This window comes from Panulirus ornatus, chromosome 16, assembly GCF_036320965.1.
Source record: "Panulirus ornatus isolate Po-2019 chromosome 16, ASM3632096v1, whole genome shotgun sequence".
Taxonomy (NCBI): domain Eukaryota; kingdom Metazoa; phylum Arthropoda; class Malacostraca; order Decapoda; family Palinuridae; genus Panulirus; species Panulirus ornatus.
Genome location: NC_092239.1, coordinates 25,796,775 through 25,819,384, shown reverse-complemented (window position 1 = coordinate 25,819,384; position 22,610 = coordinate 25,796,775). Strand labels below are relative to the sequence as shown.

Here is a 22,610-nt window from a genome sequence, read left to right as displayed (position 1 = left end):
GTAGAACGTGAGGTAACTGACTCAGATTTATGAAGACCTGATCTAGTAATACAGGTAACACTGCGCCCGGTCAACACGGATGATATGCCTCCCGGTCTGGTAACACAGCCAACATCATTCTGCCCGGTCTGATAACACAGATAACGTTCTATCCGGTCTGGTAACACAACAAGCATGCCTCCCGCTCTGGTAGCACAGCTAGCATTACTCCCTGTCTGGTAGCACATCGAATTTCTCCTGGTAAGGTAACACAGTTTGCATTCCTCCCGCTCATATAGCGTTCCCTCCACTCTGGTAACACAGTTTGCATTCCTCCCGGTCTGGTAACACAGTTTGCATTCCTCCCGGTCTGGTAATCAGCGATAAATCCTTCCGGTCTGGTCGCACATAGAATTCCTCCCGGTATGAAAACACAGGTAGCGCTCCTCCCGATCTGGTAGCATAGTTAGGACTCCTCCCGATCTGGTAGCATAGTTAGGACTCCTCCCGATCAAGTAATACAGCTATTACTCCTATTGATGTCGTAACATAGCTAGTGATACTCCCGGTCTGGTTACAGAGATAGCATTATTGCTGATCTGATAACACAGCTAGCACTCTTACCGAACTGGTAACAAAGGTAGTACTCTTCCCCACCTAGAAACACAGCGACCACCTCTCACCATCTTATAAAACAACTAGCACTCCTCCCGGTCTGGCAACACAGGTGGCACTCCTGATCTGGTAATACTGCCAGCAATCCTTCCGATCTGGTAATACTGCCAGCACTCCTCTCGGTCTGGTGACACAGATAACACTCCTCCCAGTTTGGTAACACACCTCCCACTCATCCCTGTCTGGTAACTCAGTTGGCACTCCTGTCGGTTTGGTAACACAGCTAGCAATCCTCCCTGTGTGGTAACACAGATAACACGCCTCCCGATCTATTAACACACCTAGAATCCTCTCGGTCTGGTAACACAGGTAGCGTTCCTTGAGGTCTGGTAACACAACGAGCACTCCTCACCGTGTGTTAACATATCTAGCACTCCTCATGATCTGGTAACACAACGAGCACTCCTCCCCGTGTGTTAACATATCTAGCACTCCTCATGATCTGGTAACACAGTCAGCAGTCCTTCCGATCTGGTAACACAGCTAGCACTCCTCACCATCTGGTAAAACAAATAGCACTCCTCTTTTTCTGGTAACACATATAGCACTTCTTTCTGTCTGGTAACACAGACAGCAATCCTTCCGATCTTATAACACAGCTAGGATTCCTCCAGGTCTGATAGCACAGCTAGCATTCCTCCCGATCTAGTAACACAGCCAGCAATCCTTCTAATCTGGTACAACATCTAGCACTCCTTCCAATCTGGGAACACGGCTAGCACACTACCCGATCTCGTATAATAGCTAGCACTCGTTTCGATCCGGTAACAGTGATAGCAATCCTCCTGGTCTGGTAACAGATATAGCACTCCTCCCGATCTGATAACACAGCTAGCACTCCTATCTATCTGGTAACACCCCTAGCACTACTCGCGAGCTGGTAACTTAACTAGCACTCCTCCCAACCTGGTAATACAGACAGTAATCCTTCCGATCTGGTAACACCGGTAGCACTCCTCCCCAACTGGTAACAAAGCGAGAAATGCCTCCGATCTGGTAACACAGCCAGCATTCCCCCAGGGCTTGCAAAACAGCTAGTATTCCACCTTATCTGGTAACACAGCCAGCAATCCTCTAGATCTGGTAACACAGCCAGCATTCCCCCAGGGCTTGCAAAACAGCTAGTATTCCACCTTATCTGGTAACACAGCCAGCAATCCTCTAGATCTGGTAACACAGCCAGCATTCCCCCAGGGCTTGCAAAACAGCTAGTATTCCACCTTATCTGGTAACACAGCCAGCAATCCTCTAGATCTGGTAACACAGCCAGCATTCCCCCAGGGCTTGCAAAACAGCTAGTATTCCACCTTATCTGGTAACACAGCCAGCAATCCTCTAGATCTGGTAACACAGCCAGCATTCCCCCAGGGCTTGCAAAACAGCTAGTATTCCACCTTATCTGGTAACACAGCCAGCAATCCTCTAGATCTGGTAACACAGCCAGCATTCCCCCAGGGCTTGCAAAACAGCTAGTATTCCACCTTATCTGGTAACACAGCCAGCAATCCTCTAGATCTGGTAACACAGCCAGCATTCCCCCAGGGCTTGCAAAACAGCTAGTATTCCACCTTATCTGGTAACACAGCCAGCAATCCTCTAGATCTGGTAACACAGCCAGCATTCCCCCAGGGCTTGCAAAACAGCTAGTATTCCACCTTATCTGGTAACACAGCCAGCAATCCTCTAGATCTGGTAACACAGCCAGCAATCCCCCAGGGCTTGCAAAACAGCTAGTATTCCACCTTATCTGGTAACACAGCCAGCAATCCTCTAGATCTGGTAACACAGCCAGCAATCCCCCAGGGCTTGCAAAACAGCTAGTATTCCACCTTATCTGGTAACACAGCCAGCAATCCTCTAGATCTGGTAACACAGCCAGCAATCCCCCAGGGCTTGCAAAACAGCTAGTATTCCACCTTATCTGGTAACACAGCCAGCAATCCTCTAGATCTGGTAACACAGCCAGCAATCCCCCAGGGCTTGCAAAACAGCTAGTATTCCACCTTATCTGGTAACACAGCCAGCAATCCTCTAGATCTGGTAACACAGCCAGCATTCCCCAGGGCTTGCAAAACAGCTAGTATTCCACCTTATCTGGTAACACAGCCAGCAATCCTCTAGATCTGGTAACACAGCCAGCAATCCCCAGGGCTTGCAAAACAGCTAGTATTCCACCTTATCTGGTAACACAGCCAGCAATCCTCTAGATCTGGTAACACAGCCAGCAATCCCCCAGGGCTTGCAAAACAGCTAGTATTCCACCTTATCTGGTAACACAGCCAGCAATCCTCTAGATCTGGTAACACAGCCAGCATTCCCCCAGGGCTTGCAAAACAGCTAGTATTCCACCTTATCTGGTAACACAGCCAGCAATCCTCTAGATCTGGTAACACAGCCAGCATTCCCCCAGGGCTTGCAAAACAGCTAGTATTCCACCTTATCTGGTAACACAGCCAGCAATCCTCTAGATCTGGTAACACAGCCAGCATTCCCCCAGGGCTTGCAAAACAGCTAGTATTCCACCTTATCTGGTAACACAGCCAGCAATCCTCTAGATCTGGTAACACAGCCAGCATTCCCCCAGGGCTTGCAAAACAGCTAGTATTCCACCTTATCTGGTAACACAGCCAGCAATCCTCTAGATCTGGTAACACAGCCAGCATTCCCCCAGGGCTTGCAAAACAGCTAGTATTCCACCTTATCTGGTAACACAGCCAGCAATCCTCTAGATCTGGTAACACAGCCAGCATTCCCCCAGGGCTTGCAAAAACAGCTAGTATTCCACCTTATCTGGTAACACAGCCAGCAATCCTCTAGATCTGGTAACACAGCCAGCATTCCCCCAGGGCTTGCAAAACAGCTAGTATTCCACCTTATCTGGTAACACAGCCAGCAATCCTCTAGATCTGGTAACACAGCCAGCATCCCCAGGGCTTGCAAAACAGCTAGTATTCCACCTTATCTGGTAACACAGCCAGCACTCCTCTAGATCTGGTAACACAGCTAGCACTCCTCCCGATCTGATAACCCAGCTAGCACTCCTCCCGATCTGATAACCCAGCTAGCACTCCTCTTGATCTGGTAACATACCTAACAATCCTCCCGGTCTGGTAACAGAGATAGCATTCCCCCTGATCTGGTAACAAAGCCAGAATTCCTTCCGATCCGGTAGCACAGTTAGCATTCCTCCCGGTTTGTTAACACTGCCAGTATTCTTCCCGGTCTGGTAACACAAATAACACACCTCCCGGTTTGGTAACACATCCAGCATTCCTCCCTGTCTGGTAACACAACTAGCACTCCTCCCAGTCTGGTAACACAACTAGCAATCCTCCCTGTCTGGAAGCACAGCTAACACTCCTCCCGATCTATCAGGCCACCAAGAATCCTGTCGGTCTGGTAACACAGCTAACGTTCTGCCCGGTCTGTTAACAGAGCTAGAATCCTACTGGTCTGGTAACACAGGTAGCGTTCCTTAAGGTCTGGTAACACAACAAGAATTCCTCCCGGTCTGTTAACACAGAGAACACTTCTCCCCGTCTGTTAACACATCTAGGACTCCTGTTGATCTGAAAACACAGCCAGTGCTTCTCTTGATCTGGTAACACGGCAGGTGCTCCTCCTGATCTGAAAACATAGCTGGTAATTCTTCCGATCTGGTAACACAACTAGCACTCTTCCTGATCTGGTAACAAAACTAGCACTCTTCCTGATCTGGTAACAAAACTAGCACTCTTCCTGATCTGGTAACACAACTAGCACTCTTCCTGATCTGGTAACAAAACTAGCACTCTTCCTGATCTGGTAACAAAACTAGCGCTCTTCCTGATCTGGTAACAAAACTAGCACTCTTCCTGATCTGGTAACAAAACTAGCACTCTTCCTGATCTGGTAACAAAACTAGCACTCTTCCTGATCTGGTAACAAAACTAGCACTCTTCCTGATCTGGTAACAAAACTAGCACTCTTCCTGATCTGGTAACAAAACTAGCACTCTTCCTGATCTGGTAACAAAGCGAGCGCTCCTCTTGGTATGTTAACACATCCAGCACTCCTCTCGATCTGGTAACACAGCTAGCACTCCTCATGATCTGGTAACACAGCTAGTACTCCTCATGATCTGGTAACACAGCTAGCACTCCTCATGATCTGGTAACGCAGCTAGTACTCCTTTGATCTGGTAATACAGTCAGTAATCCTTCCGATCTGGTAACACAGAAAAAACTCCTCACCATCTGCTAAAACAGCTAGCACTCCTCCCGGCCTGGTAACGCATGCTGCACTCCTCCCGATCTGGTAACACAGACAGCAATCCCTCCGATCTTGTAGCACAGTTGGCACCCTTTCCGGTCTGGCATGACAGCTAGCACTCCTCCCGATCTGGCAACACAACTAGCACTCCTCCCGATCTGGCAACACAACTAGCACTCCTCCCGATCTGGCAACAAACTAGCACTCCTCCCGATCTGGCAACACAACTAGCACTCCTCCCAATCTGGTAACAAGGCCAGTGATCCTTACGATCTGGCAACACAGCTAACGTCCTGCCCGGTCTGTTAACAGAGCTAGTAAATTAGATAACTTCCTCACCGATGTGGTAACACAGCAAGCACTCCTCTCGGTCTGGTAAAACAGCGAGCATTATACTCGATCCGGTAACACAGCTAGTACTTCTCCTGATCTGGTAACACAGCTAGTACTTCTCCTGATCTGGTAACACAGCTAGTACTTCTCCTGATCTGGTAACACAGCTAGTACTTCTCCTGATCTGGTAACACAGCTAGCTCTCCCCCCTGGCTGGTAGCACTGCTAGCACTCCTCCTTAAGTGGGAACAAAGTAAGCACTCCTCCATCTTTGGTAACACAACTAGCACTCCTCCCGATCTGGTTACTCAGGTAGAACTTCCGATCTGGTTACACAGGTAGAACTTCCGATCTGGTTACACAGGTAGAACTTCCGATCTGGTTACACAGGTAGAACTTCCGATCTGGTTACACAGGTAGAACTTCCGATCCGGTTACACAGGTAGAACTTCCGATCTGGTTACACAGGTAGAACTTCCGATCTGGTTACACAGGTAGAACTTCCGATCTGGTTACACAGGTAGAACTTCCGATCTGGTTACACAGGTAGCACTCTCCCCGATCTGGTTACACAGGTAGAATTCCTCCCGATCTGGTTACACAGGTAGCACTCTCCTCGATCTGGTTACACAGGTAGAATTCCTCCCCATCTGGTTACACAGGTAGAACTCCCCCGCATCTGATAACTCAACTCTCACTCCTCCCGATCTCGTAACGCAGTTAGCATTAACTATCTAGTAACACAGCTAGCACTCTCCACGGTCTGGTAACACCCCCCAATTTGGTAACACTGCTAGCACTCTTCACTGTCTAGTAACAAAGCTCGCACTCCTCTCGATCTTCTAACACAGCAATCACATCTCCCGGTCTGATAACAGAGCTAGCACTCCTACTGGTCTGGTAACACAGCTAGCACTCCTCCTGATCTGGTAACACAGGTAACTTTTCCCCCGTTTCGGTAACACAGCACGCACTCCTCTCGGACTTGTAAAACTGCATGCACTCCTCCCGGTCTAGCAAGGGAGCTAGCACTCCTCCCGGCCTGGTAACAAAACTAGCATTCCTGCCGATCTGGTAACACAGCTAGCACTCCTCCTGATCTGGAAGCACCGGTATCAATCCTCCCGATCGGGTAAGAAAGCTAGAACTTCCCACGGTCTGACAACACAGCTAGCTCTCCTTCCGTTCTGGTAACATAGCTAGCACTCCTTTCGATCTTCTAACAGAGCAGACACTTCTCCCGGCCTGGTGAGAGAGCTAGCACCCATCCGGATCTCGTAACACACATAGCACTCCTCCAGATCTGGTAACACAGCTAGCACTTTTCCCGGTCTGGTAACAGAGATAGCACGCCTCCCGATCTGGTAACTCAGCTATCCCTCCTCCTGGTCTGGCAACATGGCAAGCACTCCTCCCCGTCCGTTAACACATCTAGCACTCTTCCCAATCTGTTAACACAGTTAGCACTAAACTCGATCTGGTAACACAGCTATCTATCCTCCCGATCTGGTAACAGAGCTAGCACTTCTAATCTAATAACACGGCACTCCTACCCATCTGGTTACCTGGTAGCACTCCTCGATATATGCTAACAGTACTAGCGCCCCTCACAATCTGGTAACACAGCTACCCCTCCTCCCGAGCTGGTAACACAGCTGGCACTCCTCTCAGTCTGGTAACACAGCCACCAATCCTCTCAATCAGGTAACACAGCTAGCACTCTTCCCTGTCCGGTAACACAGCTAGCGCTCCTCCCGTACTGTTAACAAAGCTAGCACTCATCCCGATCTGGTAACAAAGCTATCATTCCTCTCGGTCTGATAACACTGTTAGCACTCCTCTCGATCTTCTAACACAGCAAGTACTCCTCCCAGTCTGGTAACACAGCCAGTACTCCTCCCTGTCTGGTAATACATCTATCCCTACACCCGATTCGGTAACACAGTTAGCACTTTTCCTAATAAAGTAACACAGATAGCACTCCTACCCGTCTAGTAACACAGCTAACACTAATCCCGATCTTCTAATACAGCAAGCACTCCTCCCAGTCTGGTAACACAGATAACGCTGTTCCCGATCTGGTAAAACAGGTAGCGCTCATCCCGATCTGGTGACACGCCTGGCACTCCTCCTGATATAGTAACATAGCTAGCACTTCTCCGTATCTGGCAATACAACTACCACTCCTACGTGTCTGGTAACATAGCTAGTATTCCATACGGTCAGAACACACAGCTAGCACTTCTTCCGGTCTGGTAACATAGCTAGCACTTCTCCCGATCTTGTAATACAGCTAGCACTCCTCCCTATCTAGTAACACAATGAGCACTCCTCTCAATTTTGTAACACAGATAGCACTCCATCAAATCAGGTTACACAGCTAGCACTCCTCCCAGTCAGGTAACACGGCTAACACTCCTCCCGGTCTGATGAAACAGCTAGCATTCCGCCCAATCTAGTAACAAAGCTAGCACTCATCCCTGTCCAGTAACAAAGCTAGCACTCATCCCGATCAACACAGCAAGCACTCCTTCCGACCTGGTAAGAATGCTAGCACTCCTCCCGGTCTAGTAACACACCTAGTGCTCCTCCCGATCTGGTAACACAGCTAGCATTCCTTCCGATCTTGTAACAGCTAGCATTCTTCCCGATCTGATAGCAGAGCTAGCACTCCTACCTTTCTGGTAAAACAACTAGCGTTCCTCCCGATAGCTAATATTCCTTCCAAGCTGGTAACACAGCTAGGAATCCTCTCGATACGGTAACACAGGTAACATTCAGCCCTATCGCGTAACACAACTAGCATTCCTCCCGATCTGGTAACAGTTCTAGCACTCCTTCTGATCTGGTAACACGGCTAGCACTCCTCCACATAAGGTAACATAGCAAGCACTCCCACCGATCTGGTAACAGAGATATCACTCGTTCCGTTCTGGTAACACAGTTAACACTCCTCCCGATCTTCTAAGACAGCAAACGCTCCTTCCGGTATGCTAACACAGAAAACACTTCTCCCAATCTGGTAACACAGCTGCTATTCCTCCCGGTCTGGTATCACAGGAAGCGCTTATCCCGATCTGGTAACACGTCTAGCGCTCCTCCCGATCTGGTAATGCAGCTAGCACTCCTCCGTATCTGGTAGCACAACTACCACTCCTACGTATCTGGTAACATAGCTAGCACATCACCCGGTCAGGTAACACAGCTAGAACTTCTTCCGGTCTGGTAGCAAACCTAGCACTCTTCCCGATGTGGTAACACAGCTAGCACTCCTCCCGATCTAGAAAGAAAGTTAGTACTCTTTCCGGTCCGGTAACAGAGATAACGCTCCTGCCGATCTTCTAACACAGCAAGAACTCCTCTCGGTCTGGCAAGAAAGCTAGTACTCTTCCTGATCTGGAAACAAAGATAGCACCTTTGATCTGGTAACCCAGCCAGCACTCTTACTGGTCTGGTAACACAGTTAACCTTCCTCCGTATTTGGTAACACACCTAGCACTCGTCCTTATCTGGTAACACATCTAGCACTCCTCCCGACCTTTTGACACAAGTAGCACCTCTCCCGATATGGTAAGAAAGCTAGCACTCCTTCGAGTCTGGTAACACAGGCAGGAATTTACTCGATCTGGTAACACGCTAGCATTCATCCATATCGTGTAACACAACTAGCTCTCCTCTCGATCTGGTAACAGAGCCATCCCTCCTCCCGATCTTCTAACACAGCAAGCACTCCTCCTGGTCTGTAACACAGCTAGCGCTCATCCCGGTCTGATAACACAGCTAGCACTCTTCCTGTCTAGTAACACAGCTAGCATTTCTACTGGTCTTGTAACACAGCTAGCACTCTTCCTGATCTGATAACAGAGGTAGCAATGCTTTCGGTGCGGCAACGCAGCTAACAATCCTCCCGATCTTCTAACAGAACAAGCACTCCTCCAAGTCTGGTAACACAGCTAGCACTCCTCCCTATCTGGTAACAAAGCTATCATTCCTCCCGGTCTAATGACTTTGTTAGCACCTCTCCCGATCTCCTAACACAGCAACTACTCCTCCCGGCCTGGTAACACAGATAGCACTCCTCCCGGTCTGGTAATACAACCACTATTCCTCCTTATCTGGTAACACAGCTAGTGTTCATCCAGATATGGTAACACAGCTAGCACTCCTCCCTCGTTGGTAACACATCTAGCAATCCACCCGATCTAGTAACACATCTAGCACTTTTCTGTATCTGGCAACACAACTACCACTCCTCCGTATCTGGTAACATAGCTACCATTCCACCCACTCATGTAACACAGCAAGCACTTTTTTCTGGTCTGGTAACAAAGCTAGCATTCCTCCCGATATGGTAACACAGCTAGCACGCCTCCCGATCTAGTAGCACCATGAGCACTCACTCCAATCTTGTAACACAAATAGCACTCCTCCCGATCCAGTAACACCGATAGCACTCCTCCCGATCTGGTAACAAAGCTAGCACTCCTCCGCATCCGATGACACAGCTAGCACTCATCCCAATTTTCTAACACAGCAAGCATTCTTCCTGGTCTGGTAACACAACTAGCGCTCCTCCCAACCTGGGGACCCGGCTAGCCAAACCCCCCCAACCCCTCTATCTCGTAACACAGTTAGCCCTCCTCCAAATCTGGTAACACAGCTAGCCCTCCTCCAAATCTGGTAACACAGATAGCCCTCCTCCAAATCTGGTAACACAGATAGCCCTCCTCCAAATCTGGTAACACAGCTAGCCCTCCTCCAAATCTGGTAACACAGCTAGCCCTCCTCCAAATCTGGTAACACAGCTAGCACTCATCCTTATCTAGCAATACAGTTAGCACTCCTCCCTGTCTGATAACACAGTCAGCACTCCCGTTCTGGTAACACGTCCATCACTGCTCCCGGTCTGATGATACAGCTAGCACCTCTCCCTGTCTGGTAACACAGCTAGTAATACTTTCAGTCTGGTAACACTGATAGCACTCCTCCCGATCTGGTAATACAGCTTGCACTCCTCCCGGTCTGGGTGCACAGCTAGCACTCCTCTCGGTCTGATAACACAAATAGTAATACTTTTTGTCAAGTTAACACAGTTGGCACTCCTGGTCTGGTAATACACCTTGCACTCCCACGATCTGTTAACACAGTAGTACTCCTCCCGGTCTGGTAGCACAGCTACCACTCCTCCCGGTCTGGTAGCACAGCTACCACTCCTCCCGGTCTGGTAGGGCAGCTACCACTCCTCCCGGTCTGGTAGCACAGCTACCACTCCTCCCGGTCTGGTAGCACAGCTACCACTCCTCCCGGTCTGGTAGCACAGCTACCACTCCTCCCGGTCTGGTAGCACAGCTACCACTCCTCCCGGTCTGGTAGGACAGCTACCACTCCTCCCGGTCTGGTAGCACAGCTACCACTCCTCCCGGTCTGGTAGCACAGCTACCACTCCTCCCGGTCTGGTAGCACAGCTACCACTCCTCCCGGTCTGGTAGCACAGCTACCACTCCTCCCGGTCTGGTAGCACAGCTACCACTCCTCCCGGTCTGGTAGGACAGCTACCACTCCTCCCGGTCTGGTAGCACAGCTACCACTCCTCCCGGACTGGTAATACAGCTAGCACTCCTTCCGATCTGGTAACACAGGTAGCAATCCTCCCGGTCTGGTAACACAGCTAGCATTCCTCCCTGTCCGGCAACATAGCTCTCACTCTTCCTCGTCCGGTAACACAGCCATATCCTAATCATATCCTTTTCATAATGTGATAGATGATATAATCCATTATCATTCTGTTAGACTGTGAAAACGGAAAACTTTGATAATGAGGTCAGTTGAATTTAGGATAAATGGGACTAGCATATTTTTCAGATTATTTCCACTGAGCCAATTAGTGTACAGTCCGGAAGTAATTAAAAAAGCATTTTAGAATTTTTCAAGTTCGTCAAACCACGCAATTTATTTAATTTTTTTTTAAGATATGATTTGAAATTCCCAGTGGGATGCCAGTGAATATAAAGAGCTAGACTAGTGGGATGTGGATGTTTGATGTGAAGAATGTTCGGGTGTATGGGGACCTCTGTGTGAGGGGCACGATTAGGTGTGGGGAAAGTTGGAGATTTAGGCCTGTTTGGGGTGTTCAGGAGATTGGATATGGAATGGCTTGGTTATGTGGTATGGGCTGGAATTTAGGAAAGATTGTGTACATGGGTGAGGTTGGATGTATGAGAAGAGAATGTGGGAAAGGCTGATCTTTGAGGAAGACCAAGTGTGTTGAAAGATCGAGTTGTGGGAAAGGTTGAGATGTGGGGAAGGTTGGGGTGCGAGGGTGGTTTGGGACGTGTATAAAATTAGTGTTGGTGTGTGTGCGTGTGGATGTTAGGCATGTTTGGGGTATGGTGAGGAAGGAGGGTATGTAGGGAAGATGTGAATATTGAGCAAGATGAGTTGTGGGAAAGTTTAGATATGCCGGGAGATTAAGATATCGAAAAGGCTGGGTGTGCGTAGGGAAGGTTGGGTGTATCGGGAAGGATGGGTGTCGAGATATCAGGCAGGTTGGATGTGTCGAGAAGGTTCAGGTGTGGGTGGGAAAGGTTGGGATGTGGGGGAGATTTAGGTATGAGGAAGTTGGGGTGTGGGAAGGTTAGGGTATGAGGAAGGTTTGGGTATGGGTAAGGAAGGGACGTGGGTAAGATTGTGGTATGGGGAAGGCTCGGGGTGTGGGGGAGGCTGGGGTGTGGGGAAGATTGAGGTATAAGGAAGGTTTGGGTATGGGAAAGGTTGAGACGTGGGTAAGGTTGGGGTGTGAGGAAGGCTGATGTATGGGGAAGGCTGTTATCTGGGGAAAGTTGAGGTAAGAGAAAGGTTGGGGTGTGGGAAAGTCTGTGGTATGGAGAAGGTTGAGGTGTGGGGAAGGTTGGGGTGTGGAGAAGATTGGTCTTTGGGGAAGGTTAATGTGTGGGGAAGGTTGGGGTGTGCGAAGGTTGAGTTGTGGGGAAGGTTAGAACGTGGAGAAGGATTGGGACGTGGGGGACGTTGGGGACGTGGGGAAGGGTGGTGTGTGAGGAAGGTTGGCTTGTGGGGAAGCTTTGGGCTTGTCGAAGGTTGGAGTGTTGGGAATGCTGGAGTGTGGGGAAGGTTGAGGTATGCGGAAGGTTGGTGTGTGGGAAAGGTTCGGGTGTGGGGAAGGTTGGGAGGTGGGGAATATTAGGGTGTGGGAAATTTGGGACTTAGAGAAGGTTGGAGTGTAGGAAAGGCTGGGACATGGAGAAGGATGGGAACGTGGGGGACAATGGGGAAGTGGGAAAGGTTGGTGTGTGGTGAAGGTTGGGTTGTGGGGAAGGTTGAGACGCTGGGAAGGTTGGGGTGTGGAGAACGTTGAGTTATGAGGAAGGTTGGTGTGTGGGGAAGATGGTGCTTGGGGATTTTGGGGTGTGTGGAAGATTGAGTTGTAGGGAAGGTTGGGGCGTGAAGAAGGATGGGGACGTGGGGGACGTTGGGGACGTGGGGAAGGTTATTGTGTGAGGAAGGTTGGAGTGTGGTAAAAGTAGAGATTTGGGGAAAGTTAGGGTGTGGGGAGGGTCTGGGGGTGGGGAATGCTTAGGTATGGGTAAGAATAGGGTGTGGGGAAGGCTGTGGTGTGAGAAAGGCTGGGGTGTGGGGAAGTTTGAGGTATGAGGAGTTTTTGGGTGTGGGCAAGGTTGGGGTGTGGGAAATGTTGGGTAGGGGAAAGAATAGTGTGTGGGGAAGTCTGGGTTATACGTTCATATGTTTTTTTTTTTTTTTTTGCTTTGTCGCTGTCTCCCGCGTTTGCGAGGTAGCGCAAGGAAACAGACGAAAGAAATGGGACAACCCACCCCCATACACATGTATATACATACGTCCACACACGCAAATATACATACCTACACAGCTTTCCATGTTTTACCCCAGACGCTTCACATGCCTTGATTCAATCCACTGACAGCACGTCAACCCCGGTATACCACATCGCTCCAAATCACTCTATTCCTTGCCCTCCTTTCACCCTCCTGCATGTTCAGGCCCCGATCACACAAAATCTTTTTCACTCCTTCTTTCCACCTCCAATTTGGTCTCCCTCTTCTCCTCGTTCCCTCCACCTCCGACACATATATTCTCTTGGTCAATCTTTCCTCACTCATTCTATCCATGTGCCCGAACCATTTCAAAACACCCTCTTCTGCTCTCTCAACCACGCTCTTTTTATTTCCACACATCTCTCTTACCCTTACGTTACTTACTCGATCAAACCACCTCACACCACACATTGTCCTCAAACATCTCATTTCCAGCACATCCATCCTCCTGCGCACAACTCTATCCATAGCCCACGCCTCGCAACCATACAACATTGTTGGAACCACTATTCCTTCAAACATACACATTTTTGCTTTCCGAGATAATGTTCTCGACTTCCACACATTCTTCAAGGCTCCCAGAATTTTCCCCCCCTCCCCCACCCTATGATCCACTTCCGCTTCCATGGTTCCATCCGCTGCCAGATCCACTCCCAGATATCTAAAACACTTCACTTCCTCCAGTTTTTCTCCATTCAAACTCACCTCCCAATTGACTTGACCCTCAACCCTACTGTACCTAATAACCTTGCTCAAATTCACATTTACTCTTAACTTTCTTCTTTCACACACTTTACCAAACTCAGTCACCAGCTTCTGCAGTTTCTCACATGAATCAGCCACCAGCGCTGTATCATCAGCGAACAACAACTGACTCACTTCCCAAGCTCTCTCATCCCCAACACACTTCATACTTGCCCCTCTTTCCAAAACTCTTGCATTCACCTCCCTAACAACCCCATCCATAAACAAATTAAAAACCATGGAGACATCACACACCCCTGCCGCAAACCTACATTCACTGAGAACCAATCACTTTCCTCTCTTCCTACACGTACACATGCCTTACATCCTCGATAAAAACTTTTCACTGCCCCTAACAACTTGCCTCCTACACCATATATCCTTAATACCTTCCACAGAGCATCTCTATCAACTCTATCATATGCCTTCTCCAGATCCATAAATGATACATACAAATCCATTTGCTTTTCTAAGTATTTCTCACATACATTCTTCAAAGCAAACACCTGATTCACACATCCTCTACCACTTCTGAAACCACACTGCTCTTCCCCAGTCTGATGCTCTGTACATGCCTTCACCCTCTCAATCAATATCCTCCCATATACTTTACCAGGAATACTCAACAAACTTATACCTCTGTAATTTGAGCACTCACTCTTATCCCCTTTGCGTTTGTACAATGGCACTATGCACGCATTCCGCCAATCTTCAGGCACCTCACCCTGAGTCATACATACATTAAATAACCTTACCAACCAGTCAACAATACAGTCACCCCCTTTTTTAATAAATTCCACTGCAATACCATCCAAACCTGCTGCCGTGCCGGCTTTCATCTTCCGCAAAGCTTTTACTACCTCTTCTCTGTTTACCAAATCATTTTCCCTAACCCTCTCACTTTGCACACCACCTCGACCAAAACACCCTATATCTGCCACTCTATCATCAAACACATTCAACAAACCTTCAAAATACTCACTCCATCTCCTTCTCACATCACCACTACTTGTTATTACCTCCCCATTTGCGCCCTTCACTGAAGTTCCCATTTGCTCCCTTGTCTTACGCACTTTATTTATCTCCTTCCAGAACATCTTTTGATTCTCCCTAAAACTTAATGATACTCTCTCACCCCAACTCTCATTTGCCCTATTTTTCACCTCTTGCACCTTTCTCTTGACCTCCTGTCTCTTTCTTTTATACATCTCCCACTCAATTGCATTTTTTCCCTGCAAAAATCGTCCAAATGCCTCTCTCTTCTCTTTCACTAATACTCTTACTTCTTCAGCCCACCACTCACTACCCTTTCTAATCAACCCACCTCCCACTCTTCTCATGCCACAAGCATCTTTTGCGCAATCCATCACTGATTCCCTAAATACATCCCATACCTCCCCCACTCCCCTTACTTCCATTGTTCTCACCTTTTTCCATTCTGTACTCAGTCTCTCCTGGTACTTCCTCACACAAGTCTCCTTCCCAACCTCACTTACTCTCACCACCCTCTTCTACCCAACATTCACTCTTCTTCTCTGAAAACCCATACAAATCTTCACCTTAGCCTCCACAAGATAATGATCAGACATCCCTCCAGTTGCACCTCTCAGCACATTAACATCCAAAAGTCTCTCTTTCGCGCGCCTGTCAATTAACACGTAATCCAATAACGCTCTCTGGCCATCTTTCCTACTTACATAAGTATACTTATGTATATATCGCTTTTTAAACCAGGTATTCCCAATCATCAGTCCTTTTTCAGCACATAAATCTACAAGCTCTTCACCATTTCCATTTACAACACTGAACACCCCATGTATACCAATTATTCCCTCAACTGCCACATTACTCACCTTTGCATTCAAATCACCCATCACTATAACCCGGTCTCGTGCATCAAAACCACTAACACACTCATTCAGCTGCTCCCAAAACACTTGCCTCTCATGATCTTTCTTCTCATGCCCAGGTGCATATGCACCAATAATCACCCATCTCTCTCCATCAACTTTCAGTTTTACCCATATTAATCGAGAATTTACTTTCTTACATTCTATCACATACTCCCACAACTCCTGTTTCAGGAGTATTGCTACTCCTTCCCTTGCTCTTGTCCTCTCACTAACCCCTGACCTTACTCCCAAAACATTCCCAAACCACTCTTCCCCTTTACCCTTGAGCTTCGTTTCACTCAGAGCCAAAACATCCAGGTTCCTTTCCTCAAACATACTACCTATCCATCCTTTTTTCACATCTTGGTTACACCCACACACATTTAGGCACCCCAATCTGAGCCTTCGAGGAGGATGAGCACTCCCCGCGTGACTCCTTCTCCTGTTTCCCATTTTCTTTTTTTAACGTTCAGATGTATAGGTATGTATATTTGCGTGTGTACACGTGTATGTAGATACATGTGTATTTGGGTGGGTTGGGCCATTCTTTCGTCTGTTTTCTTGCGCTACCTCACTAACGCGGGAGACAGCGACAAAGTATAATACACACACACACACACACACACACACACATATATATATATATATATATATATATATATATATATATATATATATATATATATATATATATATATATATATATATATATATATATATATATATAGTGAGGTGCCTGAGGATTGGCGGAATGCGTGCATAGCGCCATTGTACAAAGGCAAAGGGGATAAGAGTGAGTGCTCAAATTACAGAGGTATAAGTTTGTTGAGTATTCCTGGTAAATTATATGGGAGGGTATTGATTGAGAGGATGAAGGCATGTACAGAGCATCAGATTGGGGAAGAGCAATGTGGTTTCAGAAGTGGTAGAGGATGTGTGGATCAGGTGTTTGCTTTGAAGAATGTATGTGAGAAATACTTAGAAAAGCAAATGGATTTGTATGTAGCATTTATGGATCTGGAGAAGGCATATGATAGAGTTGATAGAGATGCTCTGTGGAAGGTATTAAGAATATATGGTGTGGGAGGCAAGTTGTTAGAAGCAGTGAAAAGTTTTTATCGAGGATGTAAGGCATGTGTACGTGTAGGAAGAGAGAAAAGTGATTGGTTCTCTATGAATGTAGGTTTGCGGCAGGGGTGTGTGATGTCTCCATGGTTGTTTAATTTGTTTATGGATGGGGTTGTTAGGGAGGTGAATGCAAGAGTTTTGGAAAGAGGGGCAAGTATGAAGTGTGTTGGGGATGAGAGAGCTTGGGAAGTGAGTCAGTTGTTGTTCGCTGATGATACAGCGCTGGTGGCTGATTCATGTGAGAAACTGCAGAAGCTGGTGACTGAGTTTGGTAAAGTGTGTGAAAGAAGAAAGTTAAGAGTAAATGTGAATAAGAACAAGGTTATTAGGTACAGTAGGGTTGAGGGTCAATTCAATTGGGAGGTTAGTTTGAATGGAGAAAAACTGGAGGAAGTGAAGTGTTTTAGATATCTGGGAGTGGATCTGGCAGCGGAAGGAACCATGGAAGCGGAAGTGGATCATAGGGTGGGGGAGGGGGCGAAAATTCTGGGAGCCTTGAAGAATGTGTGGAAGTGGAGAACATTATCTCGGAAAGCAAAAATGTGTATGTTTGAAGGAATAGTGGTTCCAACAATGTTGTATGGTTGCGAGGCGTGGACTATGGATAGAGTTGTGCGCAGGAGGATGGATGTGCTGGAAATGAGATGTTTGAGGACAATGTGTGGTGTGAGGTGGTTTGATCGAGTAAGTAACGTAAGGGTAAGAGAGATGTGTGGAAATAAAAAGAGCGTGGTTGAGAGAGTAGAAGAGGGTGTTTTGAAATGGTTTGGTCACATGGAGAGAATGAGTGAGGAAAGATTGACCAAGAGGATATATGTGTCGGAGGTGGAGGGAACGAGGAGAAGAGGGAGACCAAATTCGAGGTGGAAAGAAGGAGTGAAAAAGATTTTGTGTGATCGGGGCCTGAACATGCAGGAGGGTGAAAGGAGGGCAAAGAATAGAGTGAATTGGAGCGATGTGGTATACCGGGGTTGACGTGCTGTCAGTGGATTGAATCAAGGCATGTGTATGGGGGTGGGTTGGGCCATTTCTTTCGTCTGTTTCCTTGCGCTACCTCGGAAACGCGGGAGACAGCGACAAAGCAAAAAAAAAAAGAAAAATATATATATATATATATATATATATATATATATATATATATATATATATATATATATATATATATATATATATTTTTTCTTTTTTCTTTTAAACTATTCGCCATTTCCCGCGTTAGCGAGGTAGCATTAAGAACAGAGGACTGGGCCTTTGAGGGAATACCCTCACCTGGCCCAATTCTGTGTTCCTTCTTTTGGAAAATTAAAAAAAAAAAACGAGAGGGGAGGATTTCCAGCCCCCCGCTCCCTCCCCTTTTAGTCGCCTTCTACGACTCGCAGGGAATACGTGGGAAGTATTCTTAATCCCCTATCCCCAGGGATAAATATATATATATATATATATATATATATATATATATATATATATATATATATATATATATATATATATATATATATATATATATTTTTTTTTTTTTTTTTTTTTTCATACGATTCGCCATTTCCCGCACTTGCGAGGTAGCGCTAAGAACAGAGGACTGGGCCTTAGAGGGAAAATCCTCACCTGGCCCCCTTCTCTGTTCCTTCTTTTGGAAAATTAAAAAAAAAACGAGAGGGGAGGATTTCCAGCCACCCGCTCCCTCCCCATTTAGTCGCCTTCTACGACACGCAGGGAATACGTGGGAAGTATTCTTTCTCCCCTATCCCCAGGGATAATATATATATATATATATATATATATATATATATATATATATATATATATATATATATATATATATATATATATATATATATACATACACACACACACGCACATATACACACACACACACACACATATACATATATATACATATGAAAAATGTAAGAAATAATTTAGAAAACTGAAACTTCTAGCTTGAAATGAAATGAAAAAATGAATGTCACATAATGGTTCAACCTCTGGCTATGGAAAGGGAAATGTATAATTTATTTACACAAACGTCAATAGTAGTTCTCATCAATTTAACCACTGTATCAATAAGCTTCAATGTCTAAGCTACATTTTTTCCAATTTCACTATTTTCTTGTCAAAGCACCATGTATGAAAACTCTCACTCCAGTAACACAACATTTACTTCCCCTTTAAAAAAGTTCTGGGGAAGTCTGTCTCGATACACTGCGGGACACTGTACCACCTGGCGAGGTTTGTGTTGCAATGGTTCTTGATTCACAAACGTAGTAGCATCACTGGTGGGCGGAAGAACATTCTTGTAACCACAGCAAGGATCACAGTCCATGCAACTCCATTATGATGGTTCTTCCCATGATGCGACGCTTAAGCTTGCCAATGATGATGATAATCATTTTGTAGTACCTGCTGCGAAGTTTGTGCAGGCTTCTGATAGCAGGGATGGCTATGCTATTGCATTGATACCATTTTCCCGTGCATTACGAGCAAATGGTGACATATAATCTTCGTCAAACGCTAATTTTCGTGCTTGTTGTGCAATAGAATTAGCTGCCTGCTGCAACAATGACAGATCAGTAGACCCTTGGACTTTAACCATTTCTTTAATAATCATAGAATCAGGGAGATTATCAAACACACCATCTGTGGCCACCATCAACATGTAACCCTCCTTCACTAGGAACTCTAACGTCTCAGCACTTTCAGGTCTGTCGCTGAGGAACTGAGAATTGGTACCAGGTGGGGGGAGTGACAGCTGGAAAGGTGTGTTGAAATAATGCTGTTGCTCTTCCGACCGGTGGAATACTGATCCATCACGTACAACCAGGAACCCAGAGTCACCAATGTTTGCAGAACAAAGCTCCCCTTTATCACCCTGCAGCACCACCACCATGGAAGTAAGGGGAGTGGGGAAGAATGGGACGTATTTAGGGAATCAGTGATGGATTGCGCAAAAGATGCTTGTGGCAAGAGAAGAGTGGGAGGTAGGTTGATTAGAAAGGGTAGTGAGTGGTGGGGTGAAGAAGTAAGATTATTAGTGAAAGAGAAGAGAGAGGCATTTGGACGATTTTTGCAGGGAAAAAATGCAATTGAGTGGGAGATGTATAAAAGAAAGAGACAGGAGGTCAAGAGAAATGTGCAAGAGGTGAAAAAGAGGGCAAATGAGAGTTGGGGTGAGAGAGTATCATTAAATTTTAGGGAGAATCAAAAGATGTTCTGGAAGGAGATAAATAAAGTGCGTAAGACAAGGGAGCAAATGGGAACTTCAGTGAAGGGCGATGATGGGGAGGTGATAACAAGTAGTGGTGATGTGAGAAGGAGATGGAGTGAGTATTTTGAAGGTTTGTTAAATGTGTTTGATGATAGAGTGGCAGATATAGGGTGTTTTGGTCGAGGTGGTGTACAAAGTGAGAGGGTTAGGGAAAATGATTTGATAAACAGAGAAGAGGTAGTAAAAGCTTTGCGGGATATGAAAGCCGGCAAGGCAGCAGGTTTGGATGGTATTGCAGTGGAATTTATTAGAAAAGGGGGTGACTGTATTATTGACTGGTTGGTAAGGTTATTTAATGTATGTATGACTCAGGGTGAGGTGCCTGAGGATTGGCGGAATGCTTGCATAGTACCATTGTACAAAGGCAAAGGGAATAAGAGTGAGTGCTCAAAATACAGAGGTATAAGTTTGTTGAGTATTCCTGGTAAATTGTATGGGAGGGTATTGATTGAGAGGGTGAAGGTATGTACAGAGCATCAGATTGGGGAAGAGCAGTGTGGTTTCAAAAGTGGTAGAGGATGTGTGGATCAGGTGTTTGCTTTGAAGAATGTATGTGAGAAATACTTAGAAAAGCAAATGGATTTGTATGTAGCATTTATGGATCTGGAGAAGGCATATGATAGAGTTGATAGAGATGCTCTGCGGAAGGTATTAAGAATATATGGTGTGGGAGGCAAGTTGTTAGAAGCAGTGAAAAGTTTTTATCGAGGATGTAAGGCATGTGTATATGTAGGAAGAGAGGAAAGTGATTGGTTCTCAGTGAATGTAGGTTTGCGGCATGGGTGTGTGATGTCTCCATGGTTGTTTAACTTGTTTATGGATGGGGTTGTTAGGGAGGTGAATGCAAGAGTTTTTGGAAAGAGGAGCAAGTATGAAGTCTGTTGTGGATGAGAGAGCTTGGGAAGTGAGTCAGTTGTTGTTCGCTGATGATACAGCGATGGTGGCTGATTCATGTGAGAAACTGCAGAAGCTGGTGACTGAGTTTGGTAAAGTGTGTGAAAGAAGAAAGATAAGAGTAAATGTGAATAAGAGCAAGGTTATTAGGTACAGTAGGGTTGAGGGTCAAGTCAATTCGGAGGTAAGTTTGAATGGAGAAAAGCTGGAGGAAGTAAAGTGTTTTAGATTTCTGGGAGTGGATCTGGCAGCGGATGGAACCATGGAAGCGGAAGTGGATCATAGGGTGGGGGAGGGGGCGAAAATTCTTCGAGCCTTGAAGAATGTTTGGAAGTCGAGAACATTATCTCGGAAAGCAAAAATGGGTATGTTTGAAGGAATAGTGTTTCCAACAATGTTGTATGGTTGCGAGGCGTAGGCTATGGATAGAGTTGTGCGCAGTAGGATGTATGTGCTGGAAATGAGATGTTTGAGGACAATGTGTGGTGTGAGGTGGTTTGATCGAGTGAGTAACGTAAGGGTAAGAGAGATGTGTGGAAATAAAAAGAGCGTGGTTGAGAGAGCAGAAGCGGGTGTTTTGAAAAGGTTTGGGCACATGGAGAGAATGAGTGAGGAAAGTTTGACCAAGAGGATATAAGTGTCGGAGGTGGAGGGAACGAGGAGAAGTGGGAGACCAAATTGGAGGTAGAAAGATGGAGTGAAAAAGATTTTGTGTGATCGGGGCCTGAACATGCAGGACGGTGAAAGGAGGACAAGGAATAGAGTGAATTGGATCGATGTGGTATACCGGGGTTGACGTGCTGTCAGTGGATTGAATCATGGCATGTGAAGCGTCTGGGGTAAACCATGGAAAGCTGTGTAGGTATGTATATTTGCGTGTGTGGACGTATGTATATACATGTGTATGGGGGTGCGTTGGGCCATTTCTTTCGTCTGTTTCCTTGCGCTACCTCGCAAACGCGGGAGACAGCGACAAAGCAAAAAAAAAAAGATAATATATATATATATACATGGGGTGTTCAGTGTTGTAAATGGAAATGGTGAGGAGCTTGTAGATTTATGTGCTGAAAAAGGACTGATGATTGGGAATACCTGGTTTAAAAAGCGATATATACATAAGTATACTTATGTAAGTAGGAGAGATGGCCAGAGAGCGTTATTGGATTACGTGTTAATTGACAGTCGTGCGAAAGAGAGACTTTTGGATGTTAATGTGCTGAGAGGTGCAACTGGAGGGATATCTGATCATTATCTTGTGTAGGCAAAGGTGAAGATTTGTATGGGTTTTCAGAAAAGAAGAGTGAATGTTGGGGTGAAGAGTGTGGTGAGAGTAAGTGAGCTTGGGAAGGAGACTTGTGTGAGGAAGTACCAGGAGAGACTGAGTACAGAATGGAAAAAGGAGAGAACAATGGAAGTAAGGGGAGTGGGGGAGGAATGGGATGTATTTAGGGAATCAGTGATGGATTGCGTAAAAGATGCCTGTGGCATGAGAAGAGTGGGAGGTGGGTTGATTAGAAAGGGTAGTGAGTGGTGGGATGAAGAAGTAAGAGTATTAGTGAAAGAGAAGAGAGAGGCATTTGGACG

At 46.3% G+C, this 22,610-nt stretch overlaps 1 protein-coding gene across 1 annotated transcript; it reads right to left on the bottom strand.

Moving 5' to 3' along the window:
* Positions 1 to 19,307: 19,307 nt before the first annotated feature.
* On the bottom strand, positions 19,308 to 19,754 carry LOC139753914 (protein phosphatase PTC7 homolog). Its single transcript, XM_071670873.1, has one exon. It carries the CDS (start codon positions 19,752 to 19,754, stop codon positions 19,308 to 19,310), a length of 447 nt encoding a protein of 148 aa, XP_071526974.1.
* Positions 19,755 to 22,610: the final 2,856 nt, after the last annotated feature.

Excerpts from the sequence above, each read along its gene's own strand:
- LOC139753914 (XM_071670873.1), bottom strand. The coding sequence starts at position 19,754 with ATGGTGGTGGTGCTGCAGGGTGATAAAGGGGAGCTTTGTTCTGCAAAC.